This window comes from Typopeltis vanoorti, chromosome 17 (assembly GCF_054136105.1).
Source record: "Typopeltis vanoorti isolate ZY-2024b chromosome 17, IOZ_Tvanoo_1.0, whole genome shotgun sequence".
NCBI classification, from domain to species: Eukaryota; Metazoa; Arthropoda; class Arachnida; order Uropygi; family Thelyphonidae; genus Typopeltis; species Typopeltis vanoorti.
The window spans coordinates 45,441,363-45,458,868 of record NC_143565.1 but is presented as its reverse complement, the minus strand read 5'-3'; the positions used below and the strand labels follow the sequence as shown (position 1 = coordinate 45,458,868).

Here is a 17,506-nt window from a genome sequence, read left to right as displayed (position 1 = left end):
AGAGAATTTGAATGTGTTTAAAGTGCAGTATGATGACAAAAGGGACCTAGACGAGTCTATGACTCCATTGGATCTTAGGATAATAATAATCTTCATATGCCTCTTATGATCTTTTGCCAAAAAGAATCTCAGAAAAATACTCAGCCTTTATTGATGAGCAGTGAATGTATTTCTTATGTTCTGTAAGGCAGATATCTTCCCTTCCTAGACACTAATCATATGCATTCCTAATCATTCATTACCTTTTTTTATTTATAGAAGCCAACACATACTTAAGATATTTACACAATCACACCATCATCCCAATCCTAAAAACAACTGATATTGTAGAGCCAGGAGTAACTGTTCCACTGATACTTCTTACCACTGAACTCACTTTTGTCATACATTTTTAACCACTCAAAAAATACACTACTTGGAAGGTATTTCCAAGGAACAAACAACTATGGTGCCCACCTTAATACGATGTATGACCTCCTTTCACTGAGATGACTGCAGCAATCCTATGGGATATACTTTCCACAAGCTTATGATAGCGATCATTAGTGTTGTATCAACTGTTCATGACATTTGTTTCATTAGAAGCCAAGTTATAGTGCCAAGAGTGACAGTGTGTTTTGATGAACGGTCGGTCGTCACGATATTCATGCTGTATGTGATGAATTCTCGCTATCAGTCGCTTCAAAACTTTGAGATAAAACTCACCATTGACTGTTTGGCCAGGCAGAACGAATTCTTTGTGGATAATGCCCTTGGAATCGTAGAAACAAATCAGCATTGTCTTTACTTTTGACTTCTCCAAGCGACTTTTTTTTTCTTGGATGCCACTCTTCTGGTGGTCTCCACTCAGCACTCTGCTGCTTTATTCCGGGCTCATACTCAAAACACCATGTTTCGTCACCAGTAACAATCGTTTCTAGGAAGTCTGAGTCCTTACGAGCGGTTTTAATGAGTTCCTTGCAGTGTTCAATTCAATACATTTTTTGGTCGTCGGTCAACTTGTGGGGAACAAATCGCGAATTCAATTTATGAAGGCCCAAACTCTCAGTCAAAATGTTGCACACAGTTGATTTCGGAACTCCCAATTCATCTTCAATCAATCTCACAGACGATTTCGGGTTTACTTTGATGAAATCATGCACTTTTTGGATGTTTACTTCTTTCAGTTTTGGACGGCCCGGCTTTTTGTCGTCCTCAAGTGTCTTATGACCACTTTGAAATCGCTTAAACCACTCGTAAACTTGAGTACAGGATAAGCATTCATCACCTTATGCTTTATGAAGCATTTAATGCGTTTCGGTAAAACTTTTACGGAGTTTAACACAAAAGTCAATCGTAGATCTCTGTTTGAAACTCAATTTCCAACCGTTCGTCAAAACACACTGTTACTCTTGGCATTATAACTCGGCTTCTAATGAAACAAATGTCATTAAACAGTTGATACAACACTAATGAAAGTTGCCACTTTCGACAACAAAAAGATACAACAGGTGGAGCCACTAGTTTCTTCTATTTTCGAAAAGTTCGGTTTCTTTTTGGAACAGAGGGTCTATATAGAAACTTATGACTTCGCATCACTTGCCTTAGTATCCCATAATGCAAAGCACATCCTTGGAATGTATAATGGGTAGTGACCCTTCCCATAATACTATGCATTATGGGAAGGGTCACTACCCAGACCAGTTTTGATCTTTGTTGAGGTCTCATCACTATGATCCAGACCCAGAAGTAATACTAAGATTGAAGTAATGCAGAAATCATATTTTCTTATCACACCTTATTAATAAAATATTCTGGATTAGAGATAGTTGTTGGAAGTTTTTTCACTTGGTTATACTATAAATTAAAGATGCCAAGAAATTATATACAGTAAAACCCCGAAATTACGCTGTAGGTGGGACCAACAAAAAGTGTAAGTCGAATTCGCATAACTTGGGGTATAATTTTGCATGTAATTTATATATACAAACATACATTTGGGACCAAAGGTTTACAAAAACACCTATATTTTTTAAGAAATATAATCATAATTGTAGTTTTTCGTACATAAAAAAAAAGAAAGTTATTTCAATGTCAATGGTTTCATAAAATCTAATAGATTCGTCTGACGGCATAATCTCTTTTTCTTGTCAAGCAAAATTTCTTCATAGCAAGCTAATGTTTTTTTATTCCTTGCCTTGTGGCTACAATTCGTTCCTCGTTAGAATCTATGTCCTCCAAAATCTGTAAACCTTTCTTTTATGATTGTTCTTACTGTAGATCGAACTTCTTTGCTAGCTCACAAATTTTCATTCTGCCTTCAAAATCCTTAATAATGTTGAGTTTTGTTTCCAAAGTTGATGTTTTTATTTTCTTGCTAGCAGTAGAAGAATTGGACTTGCTCCTTTTGGATGACATTATTATTTTTTATGTGATAAAATTTTTATCAAGAACATAACATTAAGCATTCGCAAGGTTTGTAGACTATAAAAATCGTGTATGAATGGAGACTGCGCGAAACACGTCAGTGCTTGTTCACAGCATGTGCAACACTGGCGAATGCGGCCAGCGTTGCACTGAAAGATACAACTAGTGATGAGGCATGAAGCAGGACAGGAATACGTACATATAAGAAACCGCATAACTCCGGATTCACGTAAGTCGGGTTTTGATTGTACTTGGTTTAATCTTTTATCCAAATGTAAGCAAACTGATGACTTCTGCATTACCTCAGTATCACCTCTGGGTCTGGCTCCCACTGATGAGACCTCAATAAAGGTTGAAACTGGTTTGGGTAGTGACTCTTCCCATAATGCATAGTATTATACATGTCCAAGGATATGTGCTTTGCATTATGGGATACTAAGGTAAGTGATGTAAGATACGAGTTGCCCCAGTTCTGAAAATATTTCAGGCACAAACTTTGCTTACACTTGAATAAAGGATTAAACCAGCATATAATTTCTTGATATCTTTAATTTATAGTATAACCAAGTGGAAAAACTTTCAACAGATGGGCCTTCAGTGTGGCATCCTATCATAACATCTCTTTCAAACTCTGTCGTTTCCCTTCTTGCAGCCATTTCACCTGGACACAGTTGCCCTGACTTGGGAACATCATATTCCTCCTATTTACGCTACTGTTTTTTTGAATTTAATTGCTATTGTTATTTGTTAATTGTGCTGATGATGTCTTATGATACATAAGACGAAATATTTATATAATAAAAAAAAGTTATTATTCCTGTGGCATACGTGTTATTATATAGTTATGGATGTCTTACAGGTTTCACTATATGAAAAATGCTAACACATTGAACATCACCTCTATCAAGCCTGTCAGCTCTGTTGTAGTATGTTTTTTGTATCGCATTTTATGAAATGAGTGAAGTAAACATTATCAAATAACTTTGTCATTGACTCTGAATAATTTCACAATCATATACCATCTGGTTCATATTAATGTAATTTTTCTCCTGCTCACAGTGCAATATTTCTCCTATTGGTCATTCTTTGAACTAATTTTTTCATTATCAATTCTTCTCCCATGATCTGGCTAGGGTACCCCCAAGTTTGAGGGTATTTTGTCTACGCTTCTCTCTACAGATTGTTTTGAATAGGGGCTTCAATTTGAAACACTGTGTGCAGCATCTGTGAGAAAGTGTTTGGAGATGGAATTGTGGGTCATCTATTAAGCAGATTGTTCTCTTAGTAGCATCAAGCATTTGTAGGCTTTTTTTTTTTTTGGTCTTTCATGCACATCTCATTTGTGATAATTGAGGAAATTTGGGATTTGTGTAGTGTTAGTAGTTCTGCAGTCAAGAAGTATTGTCTTGAATGAAAAAGGATATCAAGTTTTTGGAGTCTGAAGAGGTAATGGATGTAATATGTGTCAAAAGGAGGTGTAAGTCAGTTCAAGAAGAAAAATTTGATTTTGATTTGAAATCTAATAGTATTAAAGATAAAGGAAACTAAAGTTAGATGTTTCTTAGACTAAATGACACTCGCTGTGTTTTGATGGCATTGAAGTTAATGACATTATGGAGAATATTAAAAGTTGAATAATTTGAGCACTACAAGGTTTGTCACATGGAGAAGTGTGGAGTCATCAGAAAAATTATGGATGATATTTCATGTTAGTGAGGAAGATCATTAATGTATAGTAGGAAAAGAATATACAGAAATACAGAGCCTTGAGGTACTCTGGTTGATGAGGAAATCTGAAGAGAGCACATCATTCTCTGACACGTAGTGAATAACTGGTGATCCAGTTACAGAGAGAAGGCACACCACAGGATAGTAGCTTGGTGAGTAAGTATCTATACTAGATTTTATCAATATGCACTAGAAATGTTGGTGACCATACATTTCCTCAAACACTTCTATGGCTTGTGTCTGTAGATTGGAAATGTGGGATCTGCTATAGAGTCAGAATGGTGGACCTCCAGGTAGTGAAGAAGTAACATGTTTGATGTCCTTTTTCAGAACTGAGATGAGGGTAGTAGGAAAATACTAAATTTTATATCCCTTTTTTTTTAGGGCAGGGCATTGGTTTGAATATAGGCTTGCTTTTGTGGTATGAGAAAGATATCGGATAAATATGACAACTTGTATGGATGATATAGGATGAGTATTAATTTTTGAATGCAACTTTTATGCACAACTCAGGGACGTCATTTGGACAAGACTTGTTGTATTTCTGATGTCTGTGGCAAAAAATCAGAAGCATGCAATGAGTTGTTTATGGTATAGTGAGATGTGATTTTCCTTGGTTCTATATAAGTTTAGGAAGAGGAGAATGATGACACCTCATATTTGAATGATGTTACAATTGTGCCATTCTTATGTGAAAGAAGTGGAGGGGTAAGCACAAATTTTTCACTAATAGTGTGGTAAGAGTACAGTAGCTGAGTTATCTGTATTTAGCCATTTAATAATCATATTTAGATTTGCGTATAGTTTTATTATGTCTGTTTTGGGTTACAGTATAGAGCAGCTTGAGAGATTCAGAATTTTTCTTCGAAATCTTTCTTTGAATTTTTCTTCGACTGCTTAAAGAGCCAAGGCTTGAAAAGTGGTTGAAGGTGTTTCATTTGTAATGGGAGATGAAGTCCTTCATTCAAGGAAGGACTTCATCTCCCATTTATTTGGTCATAGCAGATGTTTGATTATTTCTGTTCTTCCTCACCAGACTATGGAAAGAAATGGAAATCATAGTGGTCACCCTATTTAACACCAGTTTTGGTGCCAAAGTATGAGACTTAAGAAGTGGCAGCATTCTCGAGAAAAGAATGGGGAGTAAGAAATATGGTTTTTTTTTATTATTATTTTTATTACTGTTTTATCTATTATGCCTTGGAATGATTTTGTAGTGAGAATCACATGAAAATCATATGCCATCTAAAGATTTTCATGCTACATCAGAATTAGATTCCTAATCACCGTATTTGCCCCCGTATAAGACGCGCTTTTTTTCCTTTGAAAATAGGTCTGAAAAATAGGGTGCATCTTATATGCCAATACTCATTTTTTTATTACTTTCATTTCTGGAAATTTTCTCTGTTCCAAGTTAAGCGATTTCTTTCTTGCTTCCTTGCAGTGTGTGAGAGCATTCCAGTTATGTAGCGTTCAGTGGATGCACATGTGCTGGCATCAACGATCACAGCTGTGTTCCTGTTCGTTTAAACTTTCTAATGGTTGTTGCGGTTATTGTGAATAGTGATAAATTTCTGTTGTAAAATTTTCTCTAAATTTCTTCGCAAATTATGGCTGAAAAACGTTGGCCACAATATTGCATACAAGCTATGTGTGATTGCATATGCTAAAGAACATGGAAACAGGGCTGCAGAGAGGCATATCGGGCTACCCCAAACTGAGAAAATGATAAGAACATCGCGGAATCAGGAAGAGGATCTGAAAAATGTAACTCACAGTAAACATAACCTACGAAGTGGAACTGCAAAATGGCCAGAACTTGAGGCAGAACTGAATACTTGGATTTTAGACCACAGAAAAGCGGGACTTTCAGTGTCTACAAAAATGATTATTCATCAAGCGAAAGCGATAGCCACTAACAGAGGGATCGCCAACTTTACTGGATCAACATCATGGTGTTCAAGATTCATGAAGAGAAACCAGCTATGTATGCAGACTAAAACAAAAATATCACAAAAGATGCCAGCTGAATATGAAGAAAAAATTATTGAATTTCATCACTTCAAAAAAACTCACTACACGGTTATTTTATCCTGCTATGCTGATGAGACAAAATTGCCACCACTATTGATTTTAAAAAGGAAGACTCTACCCAAAGAAAAACTGCTTAAAGGAGTGTTTGTACATGTTCACGCAAAAGGCTGGATGAATGGATGGAGGACGATGAAGTTATGGATAGATAAAATTTGGTCTAGGCACCCTGCCAGACTGTTGAGCCTACCCTGCTAGTATGGGATCAGTTTCGTTCTCAAGAACAGAAGATGTTAAAAATAAACTCAAGGAATTGAAAACTCAGTTAGCTGTAATTCCAGGAGGTCTAACTAGTCAGCTTTAACCTTTAGATGTCTGTATTAATAAACCATTTAAGGGATTTATGAAGGAGAAGTGGAACAGCTGGATACAGTCTTCAGATTTTGAGGTTACTCCATCAGGAAGAAGGAAGAGGCCTAGCATTTCGCAAGTTTGTGAGTGGATCAAAACTTCATGGGTTGCTATGAAAACTGAGACAGTGGTTAAATCATTTAAGAAGTGTGGCATTAGTAAAGCGCTGGATAGTACAGAGGACAATTTGTTGTATGAAGACTCAGATTCTGATTTAGAAGAAGTTTCAAGTGTCTCTTCATATAACTCTGGAGACGAATTTCTGGGTTTTGACAAAGAAAATTATAAGGTGGACACTCTTTCCTAGTTAGATTAGGTATTTGTTGAAAGTTGTCCTACTTATTACTTTATATTTGAAATACTGTAAATTCATTATAATATTCAGTGATAAAGTTTTTTTCTTAAAAAATGTGTAAAAAAATGGGGTGTGTCTTATAGGCCGGTGCATCTTATAATGCTGGCAAATACGGTAAATGTTTGCAATGATTAATTGCAAAGTGAAGTTATCTGCTATGTTGTCTCATAGGCAAATATAATTAAGGACAGTGAGATGAGGTGAGAAAAAATTCTATGAATGATGCATTATTTGAAGTTGGATAAGTAAACTAAATATTTCAAATATGTAAGACTATTTTAATAACAACAAGGTACTGTTTTAATAAGTTCTAATGCTTTTTTATATTTTTTTTTAGTTCTTTGTGCAAAAAATCTAGCCAAGAAAGATCTCTTTCGTAAGTATCCTAGTTTATCTGGCTTTAGTATATTATTTTATATAACTAGTTCATAATTATTAATTTATTGCTCATTATGTTTATAAAGTTAAAATAGGTCAGTCATGTTTTGAAAACGAACAATCACTGTATTTCTAAGAAGACCTTTAAATAATAAAATATTTAAGGAAACCAAGAACAAGATACAGACCATTAGTCAAAATTTAACCAATTAGACCATTAATTAAAAACACAATTTCAGAATTGAAGAAATAAGGTTATGAAGAGGTATGATTAGAGGTGGTGACGAATCCATGGATGAATCTTGATTTGAGCTTAGTGTCATAAGAAGAACAATTTGCTGTGCACAGTAAATTGTTCTTCCAAAAAACTTCAACATGTGAAGTTCATCATCATCATCATCATCATCAAATTCTTGCCATGTACCCTCAAGGGGTGTACAGGATATGACAGTACTACATGAAAAAATTACATCATTACTAACTTCCTATCTACAATTTTCCTCAAAATCAGTCTGTTACTTGTCAAGACGCCAACATTATCAGATCTTATATTTCTATCGTCTAAGGCACTTTGTACCGTATCAATCCACCTATATCTTGGTCTTCCTCTGGGTCGTTTTCCTGCCAACCTGGCAGAGAACACTTGTTTTGCTAATCTTTCTTCTCCCATTCTATTTAAGTGACCATACCACCTGAGATTAGCTCTACTAACGCATTCCTGGATGCTGACAATGTAATCAAGTTCTTTCCTAATATCCTCATTTTTAATATGATGTTGAAATTGATGCCATCTGTTCATGCCTCTAATCTTTCTCAGGACTCTCATATCTGCGGTCTCTAGTCTTTGGTCAAGTGTTTTACTTCTGACCCAGCTCTCAGATCCATAAGTTAAAACTGGTTTGAACACTGTCTTGTATACAGCTAATATAGTGTTCCGACTAATTTCTCTCTTATTCCATATGAATTTATTCAATTGACTTCCCACCATACCAGCTTTGCTGATTCTGTTGTCTATTTCTATATTTAATTTACCATCTTCAGTAAAAATCATGCCTAAGTAGCTGAAATGTTTTACTTGTTCCACAGGTTCTCCATTCACAACACAGTTGACATTGTCGATGATTCTGCCTATTTTCATTGTCTTTGTCTTTTTATTGCTGACCTTCATACTATATCTATTACAACAGCTATCCAATTTAGTCAGAGAATCTTGCAGACTTGTAGAAGAATTTATTTAGAAGTATATCATTACAGCATAAAGCAAAGAGCTGACATTAACATCTCCAATTTTGATATCAGGTTTAATACCACTTTCCTTCATAATGTGATCCATATAGATAATGAATAACAGAGGGGATAATGTACATCCTTGTCTCACACCAGATTTAACATTAAACCATCTTCCTGTACTTCCTTCAATTCTAACTGCTGACTTACAACTCAAATAAAGACCAAGTATTGCTTGATATAATGCCCCATTGACACCATATAACTGCAGCATATTGAATAGCTTCTCTCTTGGCACCTTGTCATATGCCTTTTCCAAATCAACAAAACTTAAATACAGATCTTTATTATATTCCATGCTTTCTCGACTATTTGTCGTAAAGTGAAGATCTGATCCTGACAGCCTCTATTTGGCCTGAATCCAGCTTGTTCTTCACCAAGCTTTTCTTCCACAATTCTTCTCAACCGTTTCTCAAGTATACTTGCATAGATCTTGCCAGGAACACTCAGTAGGGAAATACCTCTGTAATTCTCACATTCAGTTTTATTTCCCTTTTTATATATGGGTACTATGAGAGCTCTACTCCAATCATCGGGAATTCGTCCCTCTGTCCAGGCTTTCTCAACTATGCAGTGCAGCCACTGTAAGACTTTTATACCACCATACTTCAGCATTTCTGGTCGATTATCATCTACTCCTGCTGCCTTTCCACATTTCAAGCCTTTGATGGCTTTTTCTACTTCAAGTATGGATATGTATTCCTGACTGCATGCCTGGTCAGTGTTTTTTTACCACAGTGCTGTCATCACTGCTTGTTTCATTTAGCAGTTTTTCAAAGTAATTACTCCATACTTCAAGGATATCTTTTTCTCCTGTTTTCATGTCACCTTTATCATCTCTAACTCCTTTTACAGCACTCTTTCCTCCATTCCTAAGCTTCTTCAACAACCTCCAGAATATTTTGCCACCTTCTTGATATTTATTTTCTATATTCTTGCCAAAGTCCTCCCATGACTTTTGTTTAGCTAGTTTTACAAGCAGTGATGACAGCACTGTGGTAAAAAAACACTGACCAGGCATGCAGTCAGGAATACATATCCATACTTGAAGTAGAAAAAGCCATCAAAGGCTTGAAATGTGGAAAGGCAGCAGGAGTAGATGATAATCGACCAGAAATGCTGAAGTATGGTGGTATAAAAGTCTTGCAGTGGCTGCACTGCATAGTTCAGAAAGCCTGGACAGAGGGACGAATTCCCGATGATTGGAGTAGAGCTCTCATAGTACCCATATATAAAAAGGGAAATAAAACTGAATGTGAGAATTACAGAGGTATTTCCCTACTGAGTGTTCCTGGCAAGATCTATGCAAGTATACTTGAGAAACGGTTGAGAAGAATTGTGGAAGAACAAGCTGGATTCAGGCCAAATAGAGGCTGTCAGGATCAGATCTTCACTTTACGACAAATAGTCGAGAAAGCATGGAATATAATAAAGATCTGTATTTAAGTTTTGTCGATTTGGAAAAGTCATATGACAGGGTGCCAAGAGAGAAGCTATTCAATACGCTGCAGTTATATGGTGTCAATGGGGCATTATATCAAGCAATGATATAATGATATATCAAGCAGTGATGACAGCACAGTGCTGTCATCACTGCTTGTTTCATTTAGCAGTTTTTCAAAGTAATTACTCCATACTTCAAGGATATCTTTTTCTCCTGTTTTCATGTCACCTTTATCATCTCTAACTCCTTTTACAGCACTCTTTCCTCCATTCCTAAGCTTCTTCAACAACCTCCAGAATATTTTGCCACCTTCTTGATATTTATTTTCTATATTCTTGCCAAAGTCCTCCCATGATTTTGTTTAGCTAGTTTTACACACTGTTTAGCTTTCTTACATTTGTCTCTGTATTCTGTAAGAGTAAAAGCTGACTTATTTGCCAGGAACTTTTGATATGCTTTCTTGTTTTCCTTCACTGCCTCTTTAACTTCCTGTGTCCACCAGGAAGTTCTGATTTTTTTATCCTTGCACACAACCTCACCACATGCCTTTCTGACAGAATCAATCAATGTTTTCTTCAGAGTTTGCCACTGAATCTCCAAGGTTTTTCATTTTCTTTTCAATAATCTTTCTGTATTTTAGTCTACAGTTCACATCTGAGAGCTGCTAAACTTTTATTCGCTTTAAAACTTTCTTACATGTTATTCTTTTCAATATGAAATTCAGTTTTATCCTGCTCAAGACTAAATAGTGATCACTTCCAATTTCAAATCCTCTGTACACTCTAGTGTCCTGCACCACGGAGAAAACATCACTATCAACAATAACATAGTCAATGAGACTTTTCTTATTCCTTGCCTCTTCTCTCCATGTGAATTTGTGCACGTTTTTATGTTGGAACATGGTGTTAGTAATAACCAGTCCATGTGCTGAGCAGAAATCCAACAGATATTTGCCATTATTATTAGCTTTGCTCTTTTCTCCAAATTTTCCCCAAATATTTTTGTATGTCTCACAATCATTTCCTACTCTGCTATTTAGATCCCCAACAAGGACCAACTTTTCCTTTTTCATTGTGTCAGTTGCTTTTTCTAAAGCCTCAAAAAATTCCTCCACTTCTACCTTAGTTGAACCTTCTGTGGGACCATAGGCACAAATAAGTCTCATTGTCCAGTTCCCCATTCTTATATTTGCCCACATTACTCTACTTGAGACTGACTGCCATTCAAGAAGATTAGCCTTGTATTTTGTGTTGAATACTATGGCTACTCCTTCTTTTCCTTGATTGTCATTGCCTGAATATAACATTTTGTATTTATTGCTCAGAAAGATCTCACCAGTTTTGGTCTTTTTTTGTTTCAGTCTCCCCTATTATGTCGATCTGGTACTTATCTAATTCCTCAGCTAGCTCCATTTCTTTGCCATTCAGGCTTCTTACGTTGATAGTACCGATCTTTAACTCCAGTGATGTTGAGTTGGGGTTTGTTTTCAGATTTGTTCCAGTAGCTGACTTTTCGCTGTTCGCCCTGGTTCCCTGGCGAAAACAACGTGGGCTTTGTTTAACCGGGCGACATCCCAGCCCGCATGAAATTTTGTCATGCTGTACCATCATTTTATCTTTTGGTTTAACCAATAAGAATACAATTTGGTCGGCTAAATCCCAAATTGCCAGCCCATCCTCGTTCGTTCAGTATCAAAGTAGATACCCAACAGGATGCACCACGAGAAGGTGAGGATTGGACATTAGGTCAGAAGCCCTGGTCGGTTCTCTGCATTCCTTTAAAGGCTATGTGGCGGTCTCCTCTCAGTTATACAGCTTTGACCCTTAAGCACCCCTCTTGTGAAGTTTTCTGAAATAAAAACACTCCTATGAGACTAGAGATGAAATTAATTATTAAACAAGCTACATTGGGCAATGAATTAAAATGATTTTTTCTAGCTATTTAATGTAGACAATTTTCAGGTGTCAAATCCACATCAGTGATCCATAAAATTTCATAATGTAAGAATTTTTTTCCCCTTTACAGATGAATACACTTTTCTTAGGTTATTGAAATATTTTACATGAATTGGTTGATATAGATAAAATTTTAAATTATTGTCACTCACTTTCCCTCTTCTGTAGCTGGTGACTTTTGTGACTCAAAGTATATAGCAGTAGTTCAATAATGGAAACATGGTTTGAAAATGTTAAGGCCTATTAATCTCACATCAGGCAATACTGTAAAATGAAATTGTCTGTTGAGAGTTCTTAGCAGCACTAAGATATCTTTGATTTTTTTTTTAATGGCTATTTTTCTGAAGCAATGGTGACGAGACGAGGCATAAAGATACTATCCACCATGGGTGGGCTTATGGTAAATGTCCACTCAATTGCTGCTTTTGAGATAAGAACATCAACAAAAGGTAGTTTACCCTCACTCTTCAATTACGATATTAACCAAATTTTTAGATGGAACAAATTGAGCGACTGAAATTTAAATCAGATACATACTGTTTTTAAACCACAAAGGTATCCTCACCTTATTGAAGCATAGCAAGATTGAAGTTTAAGGCATTAGCTACGGAAGATCTTGATACTTCTAATGATTTGGCACTACTAGGTTTATCCAATGAAAAAGAAGTGTATGTTATCAGCAAAGCTATTGATAGGATTTAAAGTCAGTGAGAGCATGCCAATATATGTACTGAAGGAAGAGAATAGGTGGAAGTACAGAGCCTTGGATTACTTCCATGTTTAGAAGATCTGAGGAGAGGAAACCATCTATTATGATATGTAATGAGAGACCAGAGAGGAGGCTGACAATCTAGTTGCAAAAGGTAATAGACAGGCAGTAAGGGGAGGAAGGTGATGATGATGATAGTGTACTGAGCTGGTCTCTATGTTAGACCTGATGAAATGTCTGAAATGGCAAGAGCAACCACATCTTCCTCTAAACCATTCCACAGCCTGAGCCCGAAGGTAATTATTGAAAGCAGAATATCAGGTGTGAATTGAGAGTAGTAAAATCTATATTGCTTGTCATTAATTAGATAGTAGACTCCAGGCTATATAGATGATGGCTGTTGATGACGTACTCCATGGTTTTTAAAAGAACTGATGTATCAAAGCATTGTAGTAGTAGTTTGTTGGCTGACTTATTATCCCCCCCCCCCTTTTTTTTTTTTTGGAATTGTTGGCTGAATATAGGCTTGTTTCCATGCTATAAAGTTAAGACCAGATAAGGAGAGAGTGAAACAAAATGATACATAGAATCTGTATTAGTTTTGGAGGACTTGAACTAGAAGACTTGCTGATAGTAAGTCTATTCAAGATTCTTCAGATTTCTTTCTGATGAAAAACTAAAGAACCATAAAATTAGCTGCTCTTCATGTTGTAGGAGGTAAATTGCAATTTACTGTGATTTTAGACACACAGACAGACAGTAAACAAACAGAAACAAATAGAGAATATAACTCAAAGTTGCTTTCCTTATTTGGGCCATCTTGCCACTTTATCGGGACAGTGAAATATGGTGCATGGGTATTGAGTTGCATAGAGAGTGTTGCTGTCAGTCAGCATTGGGATACAGAATAGAGAGGATGCACATTTTGATAGTGTATGATTCTACTTATAGTGACTGCTAGGTAGTATACTTTTGATTACAACAGGTGTGTGTTAATTTTTAGTGAAAAGTGTAACAAACAGTGTAGCGATTTAATTTTTTTATTTTTTTTTTGTTTTTATAAGGCCCATGTCAAGATGCCAAGGAAAGATCTAATGTTAACAGATAAAATTGCCTTACTTGACAAAATAAAAAGCCAACCGTCTAACACCAGTCATCTTCAGCTGGCAGAGATAATTATAATTTTAATTATAATCGGCATTCTAAAATCTACAGTTGCACATTTGTTAGGCCAGCAGGACAATGCAAGAAGAATGGGCATCGTGTGATGGACAACAGGGAAAATCCTAAAAATGGAAGCGAGAAGGAAAGGATCCATACGTTGAGGAGTTTCTCAATTAATGGTTCTCTGTTGTAATTGGATGAGACATGCATGTTAATGGTCAAATGTTAAAAACCAAATTTGAAAGTTAGCTGGAAAAAGCTGGGCCACGTGAGCTTTAGAACTATAGATGGTTGGATATCGTGATGGAAAACCAGACATGAAATAAAATTTTAGAAAGCACACGGTGAGAAGGACGTTACCGATGCTGCAAGTGAACTAAACTACTCAAATTGCTGCAGAAGTTTAGTCATGATGAAACAGGTCTGTTTTACTGTGTCATATCAGATGGTTGCCTGAGCTATAAACTTGCAGCACTGTCAGGTTCAAAAAAAAAAAAAAAAAGCAATGGATCATGTTACCATGTTGTGCTGCTGTAACATGTTGGAAAGTGACAAACAGGAGCTGTTGGTTATCGGAAAAAGTGGCATGCCTCGATGCTTTAAAGGGCTTAGAATGGACAGTTTGTCAGTTCTGTATTATGCCAACAAGAATGCATGGATGACTTCTTATTTTTCAGGAATTGCTAATGAGTTGGAATGCAGAATTGCAACGAAATTCAAGAAAAATTCTTCTGCTTCTGGATAACTGTGCTGCACACTCTCAATTAGATTGTTTGCAAAACATTCAACTTGAATTTCTTCCTGTTAACACCATGTCCCTGGACATGAGAATCATAAAAAAATTGAAGACATTGTATTGTGGAAGGTTGGTACACTGCTAAATATGTCTAAGAAACATTAAAGTGATGAGAATAAATACATGTACTCAGGGTTTATATTTTGTTTTTAGTAACTACTACATAGATTCACTAACTAGACAACTTGAGCTCGAAACAAACAAAATAGTGATGATACTATGAAACTATACACCAGTTTACTAGGGAAGTCATTTGTTATGTTCAGAGTGGTGCTTGACAGATGGTGTTGCTAGACCGAGTCAAAGTAATCCAACCACATGTCTACAAATCCATGTAATTTGAATCTTTGTAGCTCTGAGAACTTATTGTACATGAAAAATGATACCAGGAGACCTGCTTATCATTGGGTGAGGAGGCAGATGCACGTGAACTTCTTGGATCTCCTCTTCAACAACTGAACCTTCTTCTTTTTCTCATCATCATTGTCAAATTCCTGACATGTACCCTCTAGAGGTGGACAGGATATGATAGTACTACATGAAAAACTTACATCATTACTAACTTCCTATCTACAATTTTCCTGAAAATCAATCTGTTACCTCTCAAGACTTCAACATTATCAGATCTTATATTTCTGTCTTCTAAGGCATTTTTACTGCATCAATCCTATATCTTGGTCTTCCTCTGGGTCTTTTTTCTGCCAACTTGGCAGAGAACACTTGTTTTGCTAATCTTTCCTCTCTCATTCCGTTTAAGTGACTATACCACCTGAGATTAGCGATGCTAAAAATGTGAAGTTCTTACCTAATATCCTCTTTTTTAACATGATATTGCCATTGATGCCATCTGTTCATGCTGCTCCTAATCCTTCTTGGGGCTCTCATATCTGCAGTCTCTAGTCTTTGGACAAGTGTTTTACTTCTAACCCAGCTTTTAGATCGATAAGTTAAAATTGGTTTGAACACTGTCTTGTATACAGCTAATTTAGTGTTTTGACTAATTTCTCTCTATTCCATATAAATCTATTCAGTTGACTTCCTACCATATCAGTTTTGTTGATTCTGTTGTCTATTTTTGTATTTAATTTACCATCTTCACTAAAAATCATGCCTAAGTAGCTGAAATGTTTTACTTGTTCTGTAGGTTCTCTATTCATAATGCAGTTGATACTTTCAATGCTTCTGCCTATTTTCAGTGTCTTTGTCTTGCTATTGATGATTTTCATACCAAATTTATTATAACAGTTATTCAATTTAGTCAGGGCATTTTGAAGGCTTGTACTTACTGGATTTATTTAGGAGTATAACATTATCTGCATAAAGCAAAGAGCTGAAATTAACATCTGCAATTTTGAAATCAGGTTTAATATACTTTCCTTCATAATGTGATCTATATAGATAATGAATATTCTTGTCTGACACCAGATTTAATATCAAACCATCTTTCTGTACTTCAATTCTAACTGCTGACTTATAACTCAAATAATGACTAAGTATTGCTTGGTATAATGCCTCATTGACAGACCATGCAACTGTAGTGTTTTGAATAGCTTTTCTCTTGGCACTTTGTCATATGCCTTTTCCAGATCTACAAAACTTAAATACAGATCTTTGTTTTATTCACATGATTTCTCAACTATTTGTTGTAAAGTGAAAATCTGATCCTGGAAGCTTCTATTTGACCTGAATCCAGCTTGTTCTTCACCATGCTTCCCTTCCACAATTCTTCTCAATTGTTTCTCAAGTATACTTACATAAATCTTACCAGGAACACTCAGTAGGGAAATACCTCTCTAATTCTCACATTCAGTTTTATTTCCCTTTTTTATATATGGGTACTATGAGAGCTCTACTCCAATCATCAGGAATTCGTCCCTCTGACAAGGCCTTCTGAACTATGCAGTGCAACCACTGCAAGACTTTTATACCTCCATACTTGAGCATTTCTGGTCGAATATCATCCACTCCTGCTGCCTTTCCACATTTCAGGCTTTTGATTACTTACTTCAAGCATGGATATATATTCCTGATTGCATGTCTGTTGAGTGTGTTTTACTATCATCCCTGCTTGTTTCATTTAGCAATTTTCGAGGTAATTACTTCATACAACAAGGATATCTTTTTCTCCAGTTTTCATGTCACCTTTGTCATCTCTGATTCCTTTTACAACATTCTTTCCTTCATTTCTGAGCTTTTCAATAACCTCCAGAATATCTTGCCATCTTCTTGATATTTATTTTCTTCTTTATTTATTCTTTATCTTAGCTTCATAATATAGTTGAATTCGTTACTCATACAACATTTTCAAAAAATTAACGAATTTCATGAGCTGAAGGATTAGTTTATGTCAAACTCTTCTGAATGAAGCTTAACAGCATAATAGTATCAAACACCTCACTTATACTATTTTTCTCTCACTTACATGCAATAACTATGAAGGGAACTTTGAAAATATGTTAGTTGATGGTAGTAATTAGCAATAAAGACCACTATTTGAATATTTAGAATTTAAAGATGATTGCATTACAGGAATATGCAAGAAGGATTGACCTGAAGAAAATATTCTGTTACTAGTGCATTTTTAACTGGATCTCATGAAAAAGTTTTTTAGTCTTAGACAAAAATTGACCTGAGTTTCAGTACTAATGGCAGATTTCCTAAAAATTCAGAAGTCATGAAGAGTATATTTGTTGAACATCATATTAGAGAAACATTCAAGGATAAACTCAGTCTTGTTATAAATAAACTAGAAATCTGGAAATGTTTTGGGGATTGTGTTGAAGGGTTTTTGAATAACAGCAAAGCTCAAACCGATCGGTCATAATGAACTACTGAAAGTAAT

The 17,506-nt window shown here is 35.7% G+C and overlaps 1 protein-coding gene across 3 annotated transcripts in view; it reads left to right on the top strand.

The window, feature by feature from the left end:
• Positions 1-17,506, top strand: part of Smurf (SMAD specific E3 ubiquitin protein ligase) — a 452,534-nt gene that overhangs the window by 28,390 nt on the left and 406,638 nt on the right. For all 3 annotated transcript variants that reach the window (XM_090407614.1, XM_090407612.1, XM_090407613.1), the window contains exon 2: positions 7,269-7,307. In XM_090407614.1, the coding sequence (XP_090263740.1) occupies positions 7,269-7,307 (39 nt within the window). The remainder of the gene's footprint in view (positions 1-7,268; positions 7,308-17,506) is intronic.